The sequence below is a fragment of the Papio anubis genome, chromosome X (assembly GCF_008728515.1).
Source record: "Papio anubis isolate 15944 chromosome X, Panubis1.0, whole genome shotgun sequence".
Taxonomy (NCBI): Eukaryota; Metazoa; Chordata; class Mammalia; order Primates; family Cercopithecidae; genus Papio; species Papio anubis.
This window is the reverse complement of record NC_044996.1, coordinates 84146468-84160338: the sequence shown is the minus strand read 5'-3', so window position 1 is coordinate 84160338 and position 13871 is coordinate 84146468. Positions and strand designations below refer to the sequence as shown.

At 41.0% G+C, this 13871-nt stretch overlaps 1 protein-coding gene across 2 annotated transcripts in view; it reads left to right on the top strand.

The window, feature by feature from the left end:
* Positions 1 to 13871, top strand: part of AR (androgen receptor) — a 164983-nt gene that overhangs the window by 93185 nt on the left and 57927 nt on the right. For both annotated transcript variants that reach the window (XM_003917817.5, XM_021933125.2), the window contains exon 2: positions 1551 to 1702. In XM_003917817.5, coding sequence (XP_003917866.2) covers positions 1551 to 1702 — 152 coding nt within the window. The remainder of the gene's footprint in view (positions 1 to 1550; positions 1703 to 13871) is intronic.

Sequence of the window (13871 nt, the reverse complement as noted above, 5' to 3'; positions counted from 1 at the left end):
ATAAAGGCTGATATTTGTGTCTTGCTGGTAAAGTGCTTGTAAAGTGAGTGAAAGTTTTCTTTGTTCTTGTCCTGCTAGAGCTGTTCACTTGGGGCTGAGGGGAGGATAACCTTTCATGTTTTTATTTTTTTTATTCTGATGACTGTGCTGAGCATTTGAACGAAAAGGCCATTGGTGGAAAGTAAAGGTGAATGGTGAGAAGACAATAGGATAATGGAAACTGTGATGGACTTGGAGTCAAATTCTTCTGAACTTCTCCTCTCCAAGTCTTATTTCTTTCATCTGTACAATGAATATTAAAATGAGAAAATAAGCTTGTCTTCACAGAGTTATTGTTAGGTGTTGAAATCACCCGACACAGCAAACAGGCTCCCATTAGGGCTCATTTTCCTTCATTCCTTAGTAAGGAAGAAGTACTTATAAAATACAGCAGTTGTGCTCTTGTGAATGATAGCATGGGCAGTTGTCATCTCTCTGAGGCAGATTAACCCAGAATGCCACTTGAGTTTTGTTTAATGCTTAGGCATAAGACATAGGAAAGACAAAAGTTGACCTTTGGGTAGTGAGAACAATGTTCCATTTTGTTCAAACTTGAATTTTTTACTATAGGAGACTGAGAATTAACCTTCCATGAAGGTTTTAGGATTTGCTTTCTGACTCTTCTCTTTCATATCCACCTGAAAGAGCTTGGGCACAGATGTTCTTGGAGAAAGGCAGTTAAACAAGGTGACTTCTGAAGCTCCATCCTTGCCCAAAGAACTTATGAGTCCCTTAGTGGCCAAGTATTTTGATGGTAGTAGCCTAAAAGATGTCCAGGATCACCGTGCATCATTTTTTCAACAGAAGCCTCAGGCATAGGGATTATGCTTGGTACTTTATGTTGTGGAATGGAATCTGGCAGATGTCCATGTGATCTAGAGAAACACCTAAGGAAAGTGAAGAAATGGGGGAAAAAATGACAAGACTTGTATGATAATACTAATCACTATCCTTGTGTATTTATTCCAAGGACATTTTCTCCATTATCTGATTTATATTACCACTCACAGCAGCAGCTCAATAGGATGGGAGATATTATCCCTATTTTATAGATGAGATTTGAGGCTCGAGGAGCTAAAACAAGGAACATCAAATTCCTTTGATATTTGGTCTGCTTTTGTTATAGTTCTCACTTTGGATGAGGTAAAGTCACAAAGCTGGGTTCATATCATTTAATTAGTCTGAAAATGTTGCCTGAACACCACCTTAAGTTAGATATCTTAACCTCAGGTTTCCTACTTTCATTGCTGCCTCTTATAGACATAGACTATGAGATTGGCTAATCCCAGAGAACTTCCCTAATCCCTTGGCAAGATCCAAAAAGGCTCAGTCACATCCTACTACCACCATCTTTAGGAGAAGTCTCAGAAAATTCAGCTTCACACTAACTCACTTGAGCATCAAATAATAGTAGTTTATGCATGCAGGTTAATCCTGAAGACCTCAGACTTCACTTGCCTATTTCTGCCATTTAATGACATGTGTTGCATTGGTTTTTTGTGTCTTTCCAGTTTGGAGACTGCCAGGGACCATGTTTTGCCCATTGACTATTACTTTCCACCCCAGAAGACCTGCCTGATCTGTGGAGATGAAGCTTCTGGGTGTCACTATGGAGCTCTCACATGTGGAAGCTGCAAGGTCTTCTTCAAAAGAGCCGCTGAAGGTAAAGGGACATGCACATGCACTTTTGTTTCCCTTTCTCTTTTACCTTCCAGAGAGAGACACTAACCTTTCAGGGCCCAGGATTTTATCATCTCAGAAACAGAGTCATTGGCAAGGCCCTATCAAATAACTTAGGAGCCTAAGGAAGCAAATTTTTGCACTTGCTAGTTCCCTGGTTTCAGCAGCCTTGTTTGTACAGGCAATGTAGGCAGTGAAGGTGGTCCCAGCTGGGGCTTGGGGCTCAGTGGGTCCTAGAAATGAAGGAAAAATTAATGATTTGAAAAGATTTAATTTCCTCCCTTCTTGTTTTCTACTCTGCTGGCTAGTAAAGGAAAAATTTGTCCTTATTAGAGAGGTTAGAAGTGGAGAAACCCCAACTGAGTCCCCAGCCTGTTCCTTGGGATGAATATGAGACTGTTTCTTAGCAAAGGCTTCCTGGCCTCGGCCCCAGAAAGAGAGTGTTCTCACTCTTCAGCAGACTATCAGTCTCTGCACCTGCTCCCTCCTGTTGCTGCCTCCTTGGGACCTGTCTTTGCGTTAATAGTTCCTAGGTAGGTAAGAACTCAGAGTGAAGAAACACATTTATTCTCCTCTCCAGAGACCTGACCTCAAAGCCTGTCCATTAGTCCCTAACCTTAATCTAAGGTAGCATCTTATATCTGGCTAAATTGGCTCAAGCCCTAGCTCCTTAGTTTTATTTAGCTTAGAACAACTCATGTCTGCTCAACCCCTAATTGTGCTCAGCCTACATTCTGCAGTAGAAACTCCCATTTTCAGGCCTCTTATATATGGTAATGTCTCTTCCTCTAACCACCCAGGGCTTAAGCTTCCTGCTTATCCACTTCACTCTCCACCCTGTATCGAGGGCTTTCTTCTCAAAAGGACATTGATGAGGAGCCCCTAGAGAGAGATTTTGTGCTCTGGGACCAGACCCGTTGTTAAACGCCAGTATTCACCTCTGCCCCGACTTTCCCCAAAGAGGTACTTCCCGCCAAGGCCTTTCTCTTTCCTCTCACTGGCTGGAAGTGTTGAGTTCCACGTCAGAACCAGAATAGAGAACCTTTCCTTCTATAAGGGCTATAAACCTTGAGAACAGTCTTAAAGATAGGTATGTAGGCCACACCATTCACCACAAATGTACTGATACTCATCAGAGGATGGAAGAAGCACCAGAGAGTTTGAAGCATCTAGAGAAAAGGTAGAAAGAGAATGCCCTTTAACTGACCTCCTCGATGATAGTCAATCACAATGATGAGTGTTGATTCATCATTTTGGCTGGGTGGCAGAAATATCTATAAAACAGAAGCTGCCGTGTTGTTTACTTCCAGTCCTCGGGGCCCACAAGAAGGCAGCTATCATTTGGTATTACTAAAAACATGCCCCATGTTCAGCTCATACCCCCAAATGACCCATTGCTACTGTTTATGCTGGGCTAGCATGAAGCCCAGGGCCCTAGTGTCTAGGTCTGGTCAGTGAGGCCTAGAGCAGAGCCTAAAGAGCCTGAGAGCAGTGCCTTCCTTTCTTCAGAGTACTCATGAAAGGATGGCTGTCAGAAAAGGAAGTGAGGAGGGGCTCCAGAGACTTCAGACCACCCCAACTTCCCCAATGAGACCCTGGCACTTCCCCATAACCTCTCACTCAGCGGGGCCTGTCTATAGAGCAGAAAATGAAACAGAGCAGTCATCTAGAGGTAGTGTATCAGCAAGCCCAGGCACCACAGTAATAGCAACCATATCAGATGGGAAAGGAGTTCAAGTGAACTCAATAGTCACTTGAATATTCAAATATTCAATAGTCAAATAGGTTAGATTATACTTGATGCTGTTTCTGAGTTTTACAAATCTGGGTCACCAAATTGTTATTTTCAGAAAACAGAGGAAATGCTCTATCACATTGTGAAAGGGAAGATTTTACTGTCGTATCATACATCCTACATGGGAGCTTTCTGCAGAAGTTAGAGCTGAAGGAGGGAGACAGGCAGAAGGGCAGCTGGCAGGGCTGCCTGGGAGGAGCTCTGCCATGAGGTGGATCCTGTGCCATTTGAGAACAGGGAAGAAAGCAATGAAGTTGTGGGGAGGGAATCACTCAACTCACAGAACATACAGAAATCCAGCAAGGTTTCAAAATGCTTTACACCCTAGAGTCTCTTAAGTTAGGGAAACTCTCTGAGCTCATGGGGCCAAATGCTCTTGCCTGCTTGAAATATGAAAAATCAACAATGGATTCCTTGCAAAACCAGGAAAAGGGAACCTTCTGAGCCCCTTGGTTATTTTGAAATACGGACCATAAATTTCAGTCCTGAGCCCTTTGAAGGTAGGAGAAGGTGGTTTAGAAAACACAGACACAGACACATACACACACACCCCCCAAAATAAAGCAAAAAAAAAAAAAATACTGGTGTTTTCTTTCTCCCCACATCTGTAAAGTTGTTGGATTGATTTTACTGCCATCGTTATCCCTATTTGAAGGCAGGGGCCTGTCTTATTACCCAAAGAGGACATTTATTGATTTGATTATCTTTTTCCATTTTTACAGTGCATCTTTTTCACCCATATGGTCTTTCTGGAGGTGGTTCTCAATCTGGCTTGTTGAAGCATCAAATTACACCTGTCTTAGAGAGAGTAGAAACACAAATCTTTCTCTTCCTCATTTGCTTGTTGTAGTCAGTTAACTCAGACTGTGTATTCAGACTCTTGATTATCACTTAATTCATAGTTTCAGAAATCTCTGGAATGGGCACAAGTACAGGACTTAAAAGCCTGGAATCTCAGACAGAAATATATTTCTAGCTTTGATGGTTTATAACACATGGGACTTTTAGGCTGTCATTGATGCAGGGCTCAGCACAGAGTCAGTTGTAATCTGGCCAGGTTTTGTTGTTGAGGAAGAGTGGGAAGGGGGAGTCCTACATTTTCTCCTTGTCAGTAATATTGGAGAATTGGGGTGAGGGTGAAGCTGGGCAGGGAAAGGTCTGCATAGAAAAAAGGGTCTGGCGAGAAAAAATAATGCTACTAAGCCATGAGGGTAAAATGACCAAATTATGGTTGACAGAAACTTGGTCATAGTGTGTGGGGGGAGGGTAGGGGGTGAGGGCAGAGAGAAAGTTGGTCTAAGTCTGTGTTGGGGGGCAGTGCTTGGTGGGATGAACTCTGGGTTAGAAACAGGCATGTAGGGAAATAGTTGGTTTATGGTGTGGGTAGGATGAATGGGGCGGTGAAAGGGAAGGCATTTTGAATGCTAAGAGACCAGGAAATCAAAGCAAAGCAATACCCATAAACAGAGGTAAGGGCTCAGAGAGGTTTTAGTTGTATAGTCTTGGGTAAGAAATTTCCCCTTTTGAACCTCAGTTTTCCTTGACTGTAAAACAACGGACTTGAACTAGATATTTCAAAATGTGCTTCCAACTTAGACATTTTGTGATCGTTCTACAAATTACAAACATAATCATCATCATTTCAGCAAACTCACATGTATTTATACCTGCATATGTTTTTGGTCTTGCTTTCCTAGAAGATGACTAATCCAAGATCCTAATCAATTAAAGAAGCAATCTTCAGATGGGGATAGAGCCAGCTGAGAGAGTGTACTATGTATGGAGTGGGTTAAAACTCAGGACTCTGAGATTTTTACCTTGTGATCATTGCTGGGTAACTTCCTTTCTTTTCTATTTCTCATCTGGAAAATCAGGATATGAATCCCCATCTCTACCTCATTATGTTTCAAAGAGGGTTAATTAATCCATCATGTGCATTATGTGCTCAAGAATTTACTATTTTTCAGATATTTTCTAGTAAAACGTTGGAGATTATATGTCCATTTGTTTTGTACACATGGAGTGCTGTTTGGTACACATCATAAAATTGAAACTGTAGTTTACATTCTGAACTCAAAGAATTACACCATCCTCACTGATGTTTACAATAGGTCCCAATTTAGTTTCTTTGGCAAATTTTATGTAAGTATGGCTTTGATTCTCTCTCTCACCCCAGGTTTTTGTTAGGGAAGAAATGCAAGTGAACCCTCATTGAACTCTTTCTGTCCTTTAAATCCATTCTTTCCCACCTCAACTCATGTGGAATTGAATGTTACCTCTAGTTTGGAGTCTAGCAGAGAGTTTTTGGTGCATATCAGTGTCCCCTTCACTCCCTGACTTTTCGAGTAACATTTCCCAGAGGCAAATTAACTCTGCTAAGAGGATCTGCTTGCAGCTTCAACAGAGCCTTCATCAGGTATCTTTGGCCAAGGAGTTGACTGATCCTGATTTTGCGAGTCCTAGAGATCTTTTCACAAAACTCCTCTCGTGTTTCTGTCTCTGGTTTTCTTAAAAGTCGCAGACAGACTTTAGATTTAGGGGTTGGTTAACTTTTTGTAAAGGGCCATGTAGTAAATATTTTAGGCTTTGTAGATCATATGGTCTCTGTGTCAACTACTCAGCTCTGCCTTTGTAGGATGAAAGCAGCCATGGATAATACTTGAACTAATGGGAGTAGCTGTGTTCCAATAAAACTTTATGGGCACTGAAATTTGAATTTCACTTAATTTTCACATATCATTTAATATTATTTTTCTTTTTAACCATTTAAAAATTTAGAAATCATTCTTATCTCGTTGGGCCTCACAAAAACAGATGGTAGAGTGGATTTGGTTTATGGGCTGCAGTTTGTTGACCTCTGCTTTAGATAATCACTTCTGTACTTATAAATCTGCAAAGGTTTTATGTTTTCCCATCTCTTGGTATCTTAGTAGCTCTCTAGATTATCTAATTTAAAATTTTTTTCCCAGTAGGCCAAAGTTTGCACATCTTGTTAGCACAGAATGCCTGGCCTAGTGGCTTCTTGGCCCTGAGCCTTTTGCTAAACAGGAGAAAAACTAAATGTCTAGAAATGCTAGAAGAGGATACTATTTTGTTTTAATGATCTAGTAGATCACTCCTCCTTGCAATACCCAGAGGAGAAACTGAAAATATTTCAAGCATTTTCTAGACTTCTGTGTTGTAAATGTGTGTATAACTATGAACTACATATGAAAGACTTTTCTGGATGACACATATATTCCAGATGGCAAAAAGGAAGCACTTTGGGGACTCTCTGGTACCAAGTATCATGGAAAAATTGTGTGTCTCATAGAAAGTAGATCCCAGGAAGCCAGCTGAGTTGTGGATCTGCCATATATTACCTCATGATTCTGTCTTCGCACACTCACTGGCTTAATTCTGGGCCTCCCCATAACACGACTAGACCACAGGCTTACAGAAGAAATAATTTAGCTCTGTAACTCATTGCAGTTGGTGCCCACCCAAGTCTCTGTCAGTGCCCAATTCGGGAGCCATGCCAAGAATTTGCCATTGCTGCTTCGTAGTGGCCCTGTGCCTGCTTATTTATAGCCTGTGCATTTTATGAAACAGAGATTAATAAGAAGTTGCCATAGTACTTGCACCATTGTGTAAATATCTGCAATGCTTACATAACCTTTGTCACTTGCAAGATCTTTTGAGTCCATTGCCTTCTGCTACCATGCCTTACCAATTTCCTAGTCCCTTATTATTATTTTTAAATTTATTATATTTAACTTCTGTGATACATGTTCAGAATGTGCAGGTTTCTTATATAGGTATACACGTGCCATGGTGGTGTGCTGAAACCAACAACCCGTCATCTGCATTAGGTATTTATTCTAATGCTATCTCTCCCCTAGCCCAGTGTGTGATGTTCCCCTCCCTGTGTCCATGTGTTCTCATTGTTCAACTCCCACTTATGAGTGAGAACATGCAGTGTTTGGTTTTCTGTTCCTGTGTTTGTTTTCTGAGAATGATGGTTTCCAGCTTCATCTATGTCCCTGAAAAGGACATGAACTCATCCTTTTTGATGGCTGTATAGTATTCCATGGTGTATATGTGCCACATTTTCTTTATCCAGTCTATCATTGATGGGCATTTCGGTTGATTCCAAGTCTGTGCTATTGTGAATAGTGCTGCAATAAACATACGTATGCATGTATCTTTATAGAAGAATGATTTATAATCCTTTGGGTGCATACCCAGTAATGGGATTGCTGGGTCAAATGATATTTCAGGTTCTAGATCCTTAAGGAATCTCCACACTGTCTTTCATAATGGTTGAACTAATTTACACCCCCACCACCAATGTAAAAGCATTCCTATTTCTTCACATCCTCTCCAGCATCTGTTGTTTCCTGACTTCTTAATGATCACCATTCTAACTGGCATGACATGGTATCTCATTGTGGTTTTGATTTGCATTTCTCTAATGACCAGTGATAATGAGCTTTTTTTCATAGGTTTGCTGGCCGCATAAATGTCTTCTTTTGAGAAGTGCCTGTTCATATCCTTCACCCATTTTCTGATGTGGTTGTTTTTTTCTTGTAAATATGTTTAAGTTCCTTGTAGATTCTGGATATTAGCCCTTTGTCAGATGGATGGATTGCAAAAATTTCTCTCATTCTGTAGTTTGGTTGTTCACTCTGATGCTAGTTTCTTTTGCTATGTAGAAGCTCTTTAGTTTAATTAGATTTCATTTGTCATTTTTGGCTTTTGTTGCCATTACTTTTGGTATTTTAGTCATGAAGACTTTGCCCATTCACAATTGCTACAAAGAGAATAAAATACCTAGGAATACAACTTACAAGGGATGTGAAGGACCTCTTCGAGGAGAACTACAAACCACTGCTCAAGGCAATAAGAGAGGACACAAACAAATGGAAAAACATTCCATGCTCATGGATAGGAAGAATCAATATCGTGACAATTGCCATACTGCCCAAAGTAAATTATAGATTCAGTGCTATCCCCATTAAGCTACCATTGACTTTCTTCACAGAATTAGAAAATACTACTTTAAGTTTCATATGGAACCAAAAAGAGCCCATATACCCTAGACAATTCTAAGCAAAAAGAATAAAGCTGGAGGTATCAAGTTACCTGACTTCGAACTACACTACAAGGCTACAGTAACCCTTATCAATTTTGTATTGCCTGTCCATATTCTGCAGCCAGAAGCTTCTTCAGTCCTTTAAGGGAATTTCTGGGTGACTATCAAACTCTGGTAGTTCATTTTTGCAGTTGACTGCTATTGTGAGGATAAGTGTCAGACTCACTCTCTCTTCAGAGATAGAAATTATGTATTAATTATCTGGATTCTAGACCCACAGCAAGGAGCAAACTGCTCCTCAAAATAACTGAATTCTTCGAGAAGTCATCATTGTAAAACAGTATCTTCAGTTATAGTAGCCATGTGTGCATGGTTCTGGAAACTGTTTTTCAGATTTTCATCTTCGTTCCCTGTCTCTTCATAGCTAGGCAGCTGCTTTCAGCCTTGTACAGATGCTAGTGAGCTTTGTACCTACAAACCTGAGAAAATTGAACTGAGATTTGGAGGTGAATGACTCTTGATAAAGGGAACAAGGTTTAGAATTCTCAGTCCCTTTGCTCCCAGGCTGTGTTGTGACTACTTAGGCACTCCAGTGAAATCACTATTCCTCCTATCTAGACTAATGCCTGTCTCTGCAGAGCACCTCATGAGAACAGGCCTGGTAGTAATATCCTCATGCATTCAGTCAGTAAATATTTACGGAGTGCTTACTACATGTAGGATATTGGGCTGACATACTCAAGGTACAGGGCTTGCTTCCAGGAGGTTATAGTTTATTAATCATAAAAGTGGCATTTTTTTTTTTTTGAGACGGAGTCTTGCTCTGTCTGTCGCCCAGACTGGAGTGCAATGGCATGATCTCGGCTCACTGCAAGCTCCGCCTCCCAGGTTCATGCGATTCTCCTGCCTCACCCTCCCGAACAGCTGGGACTACAGGGGTGCACCACCACACCTAGCTATTTTTTCTTTTATATATATATATTTTTTTTCAGTAGAGACAGAGTTTCACCATATAGGCCAGGCTGGTCTCGAACTCTTGACTTCGTGATCCACCCACCTCAGCCTCCCAAAGTGCTGAGATTACAGGCGTGAAAATGTGACAATCTTTAAAGCTCTTCAGTGGATGAAAGGCCACCCTATCTACTGTCCATTTGAACTTTGCAACTATCTTGGTACAGAGTGAGAGGTTATTCTCTTGGTTTTCCATATGAGTAAACTGAGGCTTTGCCAGTTCATCAGCAGGTAATAAATAATGTATCTGGAATTTGAACCCAGGTCTTCTGGGGTCAAAGGCAGCATTCACTCTGTTCCATCACAGCAGCTCCTCAAATAAGCCAACATAGAAACCAAGTACTATGCCTAGGCAACAAGAAAGGCAGCAATGAAGAGCAACAGCAGAGTGAAATATGAGAGAAGGAAGTTAAGAAAGATGTTAAGTACTGTGGGGAGTAACCGAGAAACCACCAAGTATCGCTAACATCACAGGGAGTTTGTCTTCCTAAGAAAACTCCAGGCACTTAAAACAGCTGGTAGTTCATCAGCAACTCTCTTCATTAGATGTATGAGGGACATGTGGGCCATAGTCCTTCTACCAACTTATATGCTTCAGGGGGAAGTTCTGATTCTGATGAGACCCAGCATGGTCGCTTTTAATTCACTGTTGTCACACAACTATAGAACAGGAAGCACAACTTAACACCTGTGCTCATGAGAATTTTGCTCCTTATGACCAAGCTAAAGAAAGAGCTTAGACAGGATGTGAGGATATAAATGTAGATTCATGGTTCCTTGGCTCTTTGGTTTGAGCCTTCTCAGCAGAGCATGCCACAGAGTGTTTTCCATGGGGCCAGTAGCAAGAGAAATCCATTTCCCTCCTCCTCGATGTCAGAAAATAGAGAATATTGTCTTTCAGGATAGAATTAAAAAGTTATAGAGGCAGCAACTTGTTTTCCTATATTAGGGTTTTAAAAATCTGTTTTTCCTTCCTCTCCTGCGTCACATCATTGTGTGGATGGACCTTGATTTCATTGTGGTATCTGGATGTGGGCCCTGAAGGCCATGGACTTCTAACAGTTCCTTAAGTTACAGAAGCACATTCCTATAGGTCACAAGCTCATTTACTTACAGGATGGTTGATTCAGTCACAGGTTATTTCATGAAAATACTTAAAAGATTTGCAGTGTTCAAAACTGCAGGATCTTTAAACACTAAAACTTGAAGGAAGGGAATTTGGAAATCAAAAAATCTGGTCAAACCGTTTCATGGAAAAGGAAAGTGAGGCTCAGAGAGAGGAAATTACCTTCCTGGGTTTCTATAGCATATAAATGGCAGAAGTGAGAGCCTCCCTGCCATTTCTAGTTTTCTGCCTGAGAGACCCTCCTGCTTCACAGCTAATTAGCAGAGTTACAGAGGTTATTACCTTGCAATTCTCAAGAATTATGTGAGGCAGTATAGTAAACATTTATGGCCCTTGGTTCCCAGAAGGAGCTTAGTCCCTGATAGTCCTCTCTGCCTTTGCTGCCATTGTGTGAGACCATCTTCTGTAACTGTATGTCTTCCCCCCTAGTAAGTTAATGAGTAATAAAGGTATTCCGTAGTGAGAGGACTCTGTAAGAGAATTCTTGGTGTAAGGATTGTTGCAAGGTTGTTTTGTGTGTATGTGCATGTATAAACTTTTTTAGGGAGTGTATTCATAGCTTTTACATGGATCTCAGAGGCTCTATAACAGAAGATTACAGAATACTGGTCTTGTCTTTGGTAAGGATTTTATAGACCCATAAGGGAGTATTCTGACTACAGTGATATCCAACATGGCTATTTAATGCCTGGCATTTTCCCCACATAACATACGTTTATTCAACAGTCAGTGCCTACTGTGTACATGAGACCTATACCAGGCACTGGGATAAGAGACATGAAATAACAGCTAAAACTGTTTATTGAGCAGTCAATATGCACTAGATGCTTTGTAGGCATTTTCTTATTCAATCTGTATACCCTCAATTTACAAATGAGGGAACCGAGACACAAAAGAGTTGAGTGATTTGCCCAAAGTCATACAAATAGTCAGTGGCTATGTGGTGAATAGTTACCAACATGAAAGAGTGAGATTACTGCTGTACTAAAAGTAGGCACATAATTCCCTGAGCAGATAGTATGAGAGAATGATTTATTTTACCTGGAAAGTTTAGGAAGGCTTCACAGAGGAGTTAAGGGTGGATCTGGATCTTGAGGGATGGATAAGAATTTGCCAGATACAAAAAGGTAGAGAACTTCAGGAGGAGGGAACAGGTTGAGCAAAGACAAGGTGATATGAAAGCAGGAGGCTTGTTTGGGGAGCATTATGGAATCTCGAAGTCATTGTGGGGAATCTCATCAGATGCAGCAAGCTGCTTGACAGGCCTTCAATTGGCTCTTGGTACCTTGCTCCCTCCCCATGCTGAGCTGTCCATAGCTGCCTTAGGCTGGTGTCTGGGATTTTCGGAAGGTTACTATCCAGGTAGTGTAACAAGATGCAGTGCAAGAGCACCAGATCGGGGCTCTGGCTCTGCTACTGACTTACCACCTGGCATTAAGCATGTCTAGTTCCCTCTTTGTACATTAAAATCTCCATTGGAGCAGTAACATGGTTGTATTAAATGATCTTGAAGATTTTAAAAATAAATATATAACAATATAAATCGTTAACAATAATTTTAGTAGTAAATCTCTAAAATTTTACAGATAATCCAGATTCATCCATTGGCCAATGGTTCACTTTGTATGCATAATTTTTTGGGAAACAGGCAGATCGAATTTCAATCCTTAGTTGTAAGACTTAATACATATGTGACCTCAAGCAAATTATATTGAATGCCTCTATAAGGATAATAATATCTCACAGAACTATTGTAAGAACTAAATGATGTGTAATAAAGCTCCTGGTACTCAGTAAGTTTTGGATCCTTTTCCTAGAGTGAGTCTTGGTCATAGGCACGCATATACTTGCAGAGGTCCCTGAGTAGGCAGAAAGAACAAATGAGAGATGGTATCTGTGGTATTCCCCAGGTAAAGGAGGCCTTGGGTTGGTGTAAGATTTCACTTCACTTTAGAGTTACTTAATTAGGGACCAGAAAGGCCATCAGCATCTGTATGAGAATATAACAAAGGTCAATTTCTTCCTCTTTACTTTTTACGCTGTGAGTAACATTCCCCAGCCAGCCCAGCCGGCACGTGTTCTTTGCCTCTCCTGACTTGCAGACTTTGGTCTTGAAGGTGTGAGAGCTCTCTGTGTATCTTTGCCCCCAACAGGATAAGTCTGACCTCCCCAGCAAATTCAACTCCTAAGCCACTGTCCAGGAGAAGAGCTAGCAAGGTCATAAATTATTCTCCATATTTTCCAGCCATTGGTTTCCCTTGTCCAGCCAGAGGTGTGTCTTAAAGTATGCTGAGGCCAGATTCAATAGAAACCTGAGCCAGCACCTGTGTAAATAATTTTTAAAACTCCCTTTCCTGAAGCTGGATGAATATTTTTTAAAACTAAGCTGGATTATCTTTTATCTAGCATGCCGTTTCCTACATTCCTAGTGCTATGGACCTCTTGGAGGAATGTAGTTTGGTTATAGTGGTATTGTCTTGCTTGTCTGTTGTTGGGGAGGAGGACATTTCTTTCAAAAACAAGGTAATACTTCGGTCTGGACTATGGCTATTTTGTTTAAAATGAAACTATGGCACTGTACTTGTACTCATTCTGCTTCCTATAGGTTAGCTTTACATCCCTCTGTCTTCACCCACTCTACAGTTCTGATCCTTTTAAAAAGCAGCCAACCAAAACCAGCAAGTACATACTGCTTATCTCTGACTTCTACCTGAATCAACTTCAGATCTTGTCCAAAGCTCCATCTGAAGAGAGGGGGATAGCACCCTGCCAAGAGCCCTCAGGGCCCATCAGTAAGTAGACATCCTGTCCTTGAGGTCTCTTAACTCTGCTCAGCTTCAGAATACAGAAGGGGTTGGTTCTTCATTTGTGCTGTTTATAACTAAAAGCCTCCTACTTCCCGCTTTTTTTGCATAGCTTCTTCTGCCATCCCACCTGTGTAGCCTCTTCAACTCCCCTAAAACTCCTCTGTAGCCCGTGTCACTTGGAAAGAGTTTTCTTTGTCTCTTTTGAAACTTGACAATGACTAGCCAGCAAGTTTAAGTTCAAATTATTGTTCCATGGGAACAGAGATAGATATAGGAAACAAAAATAGGGATATGGAGGTATGGAGTAATTTCCCACCTACCTAGTGAGCACTACTGAGA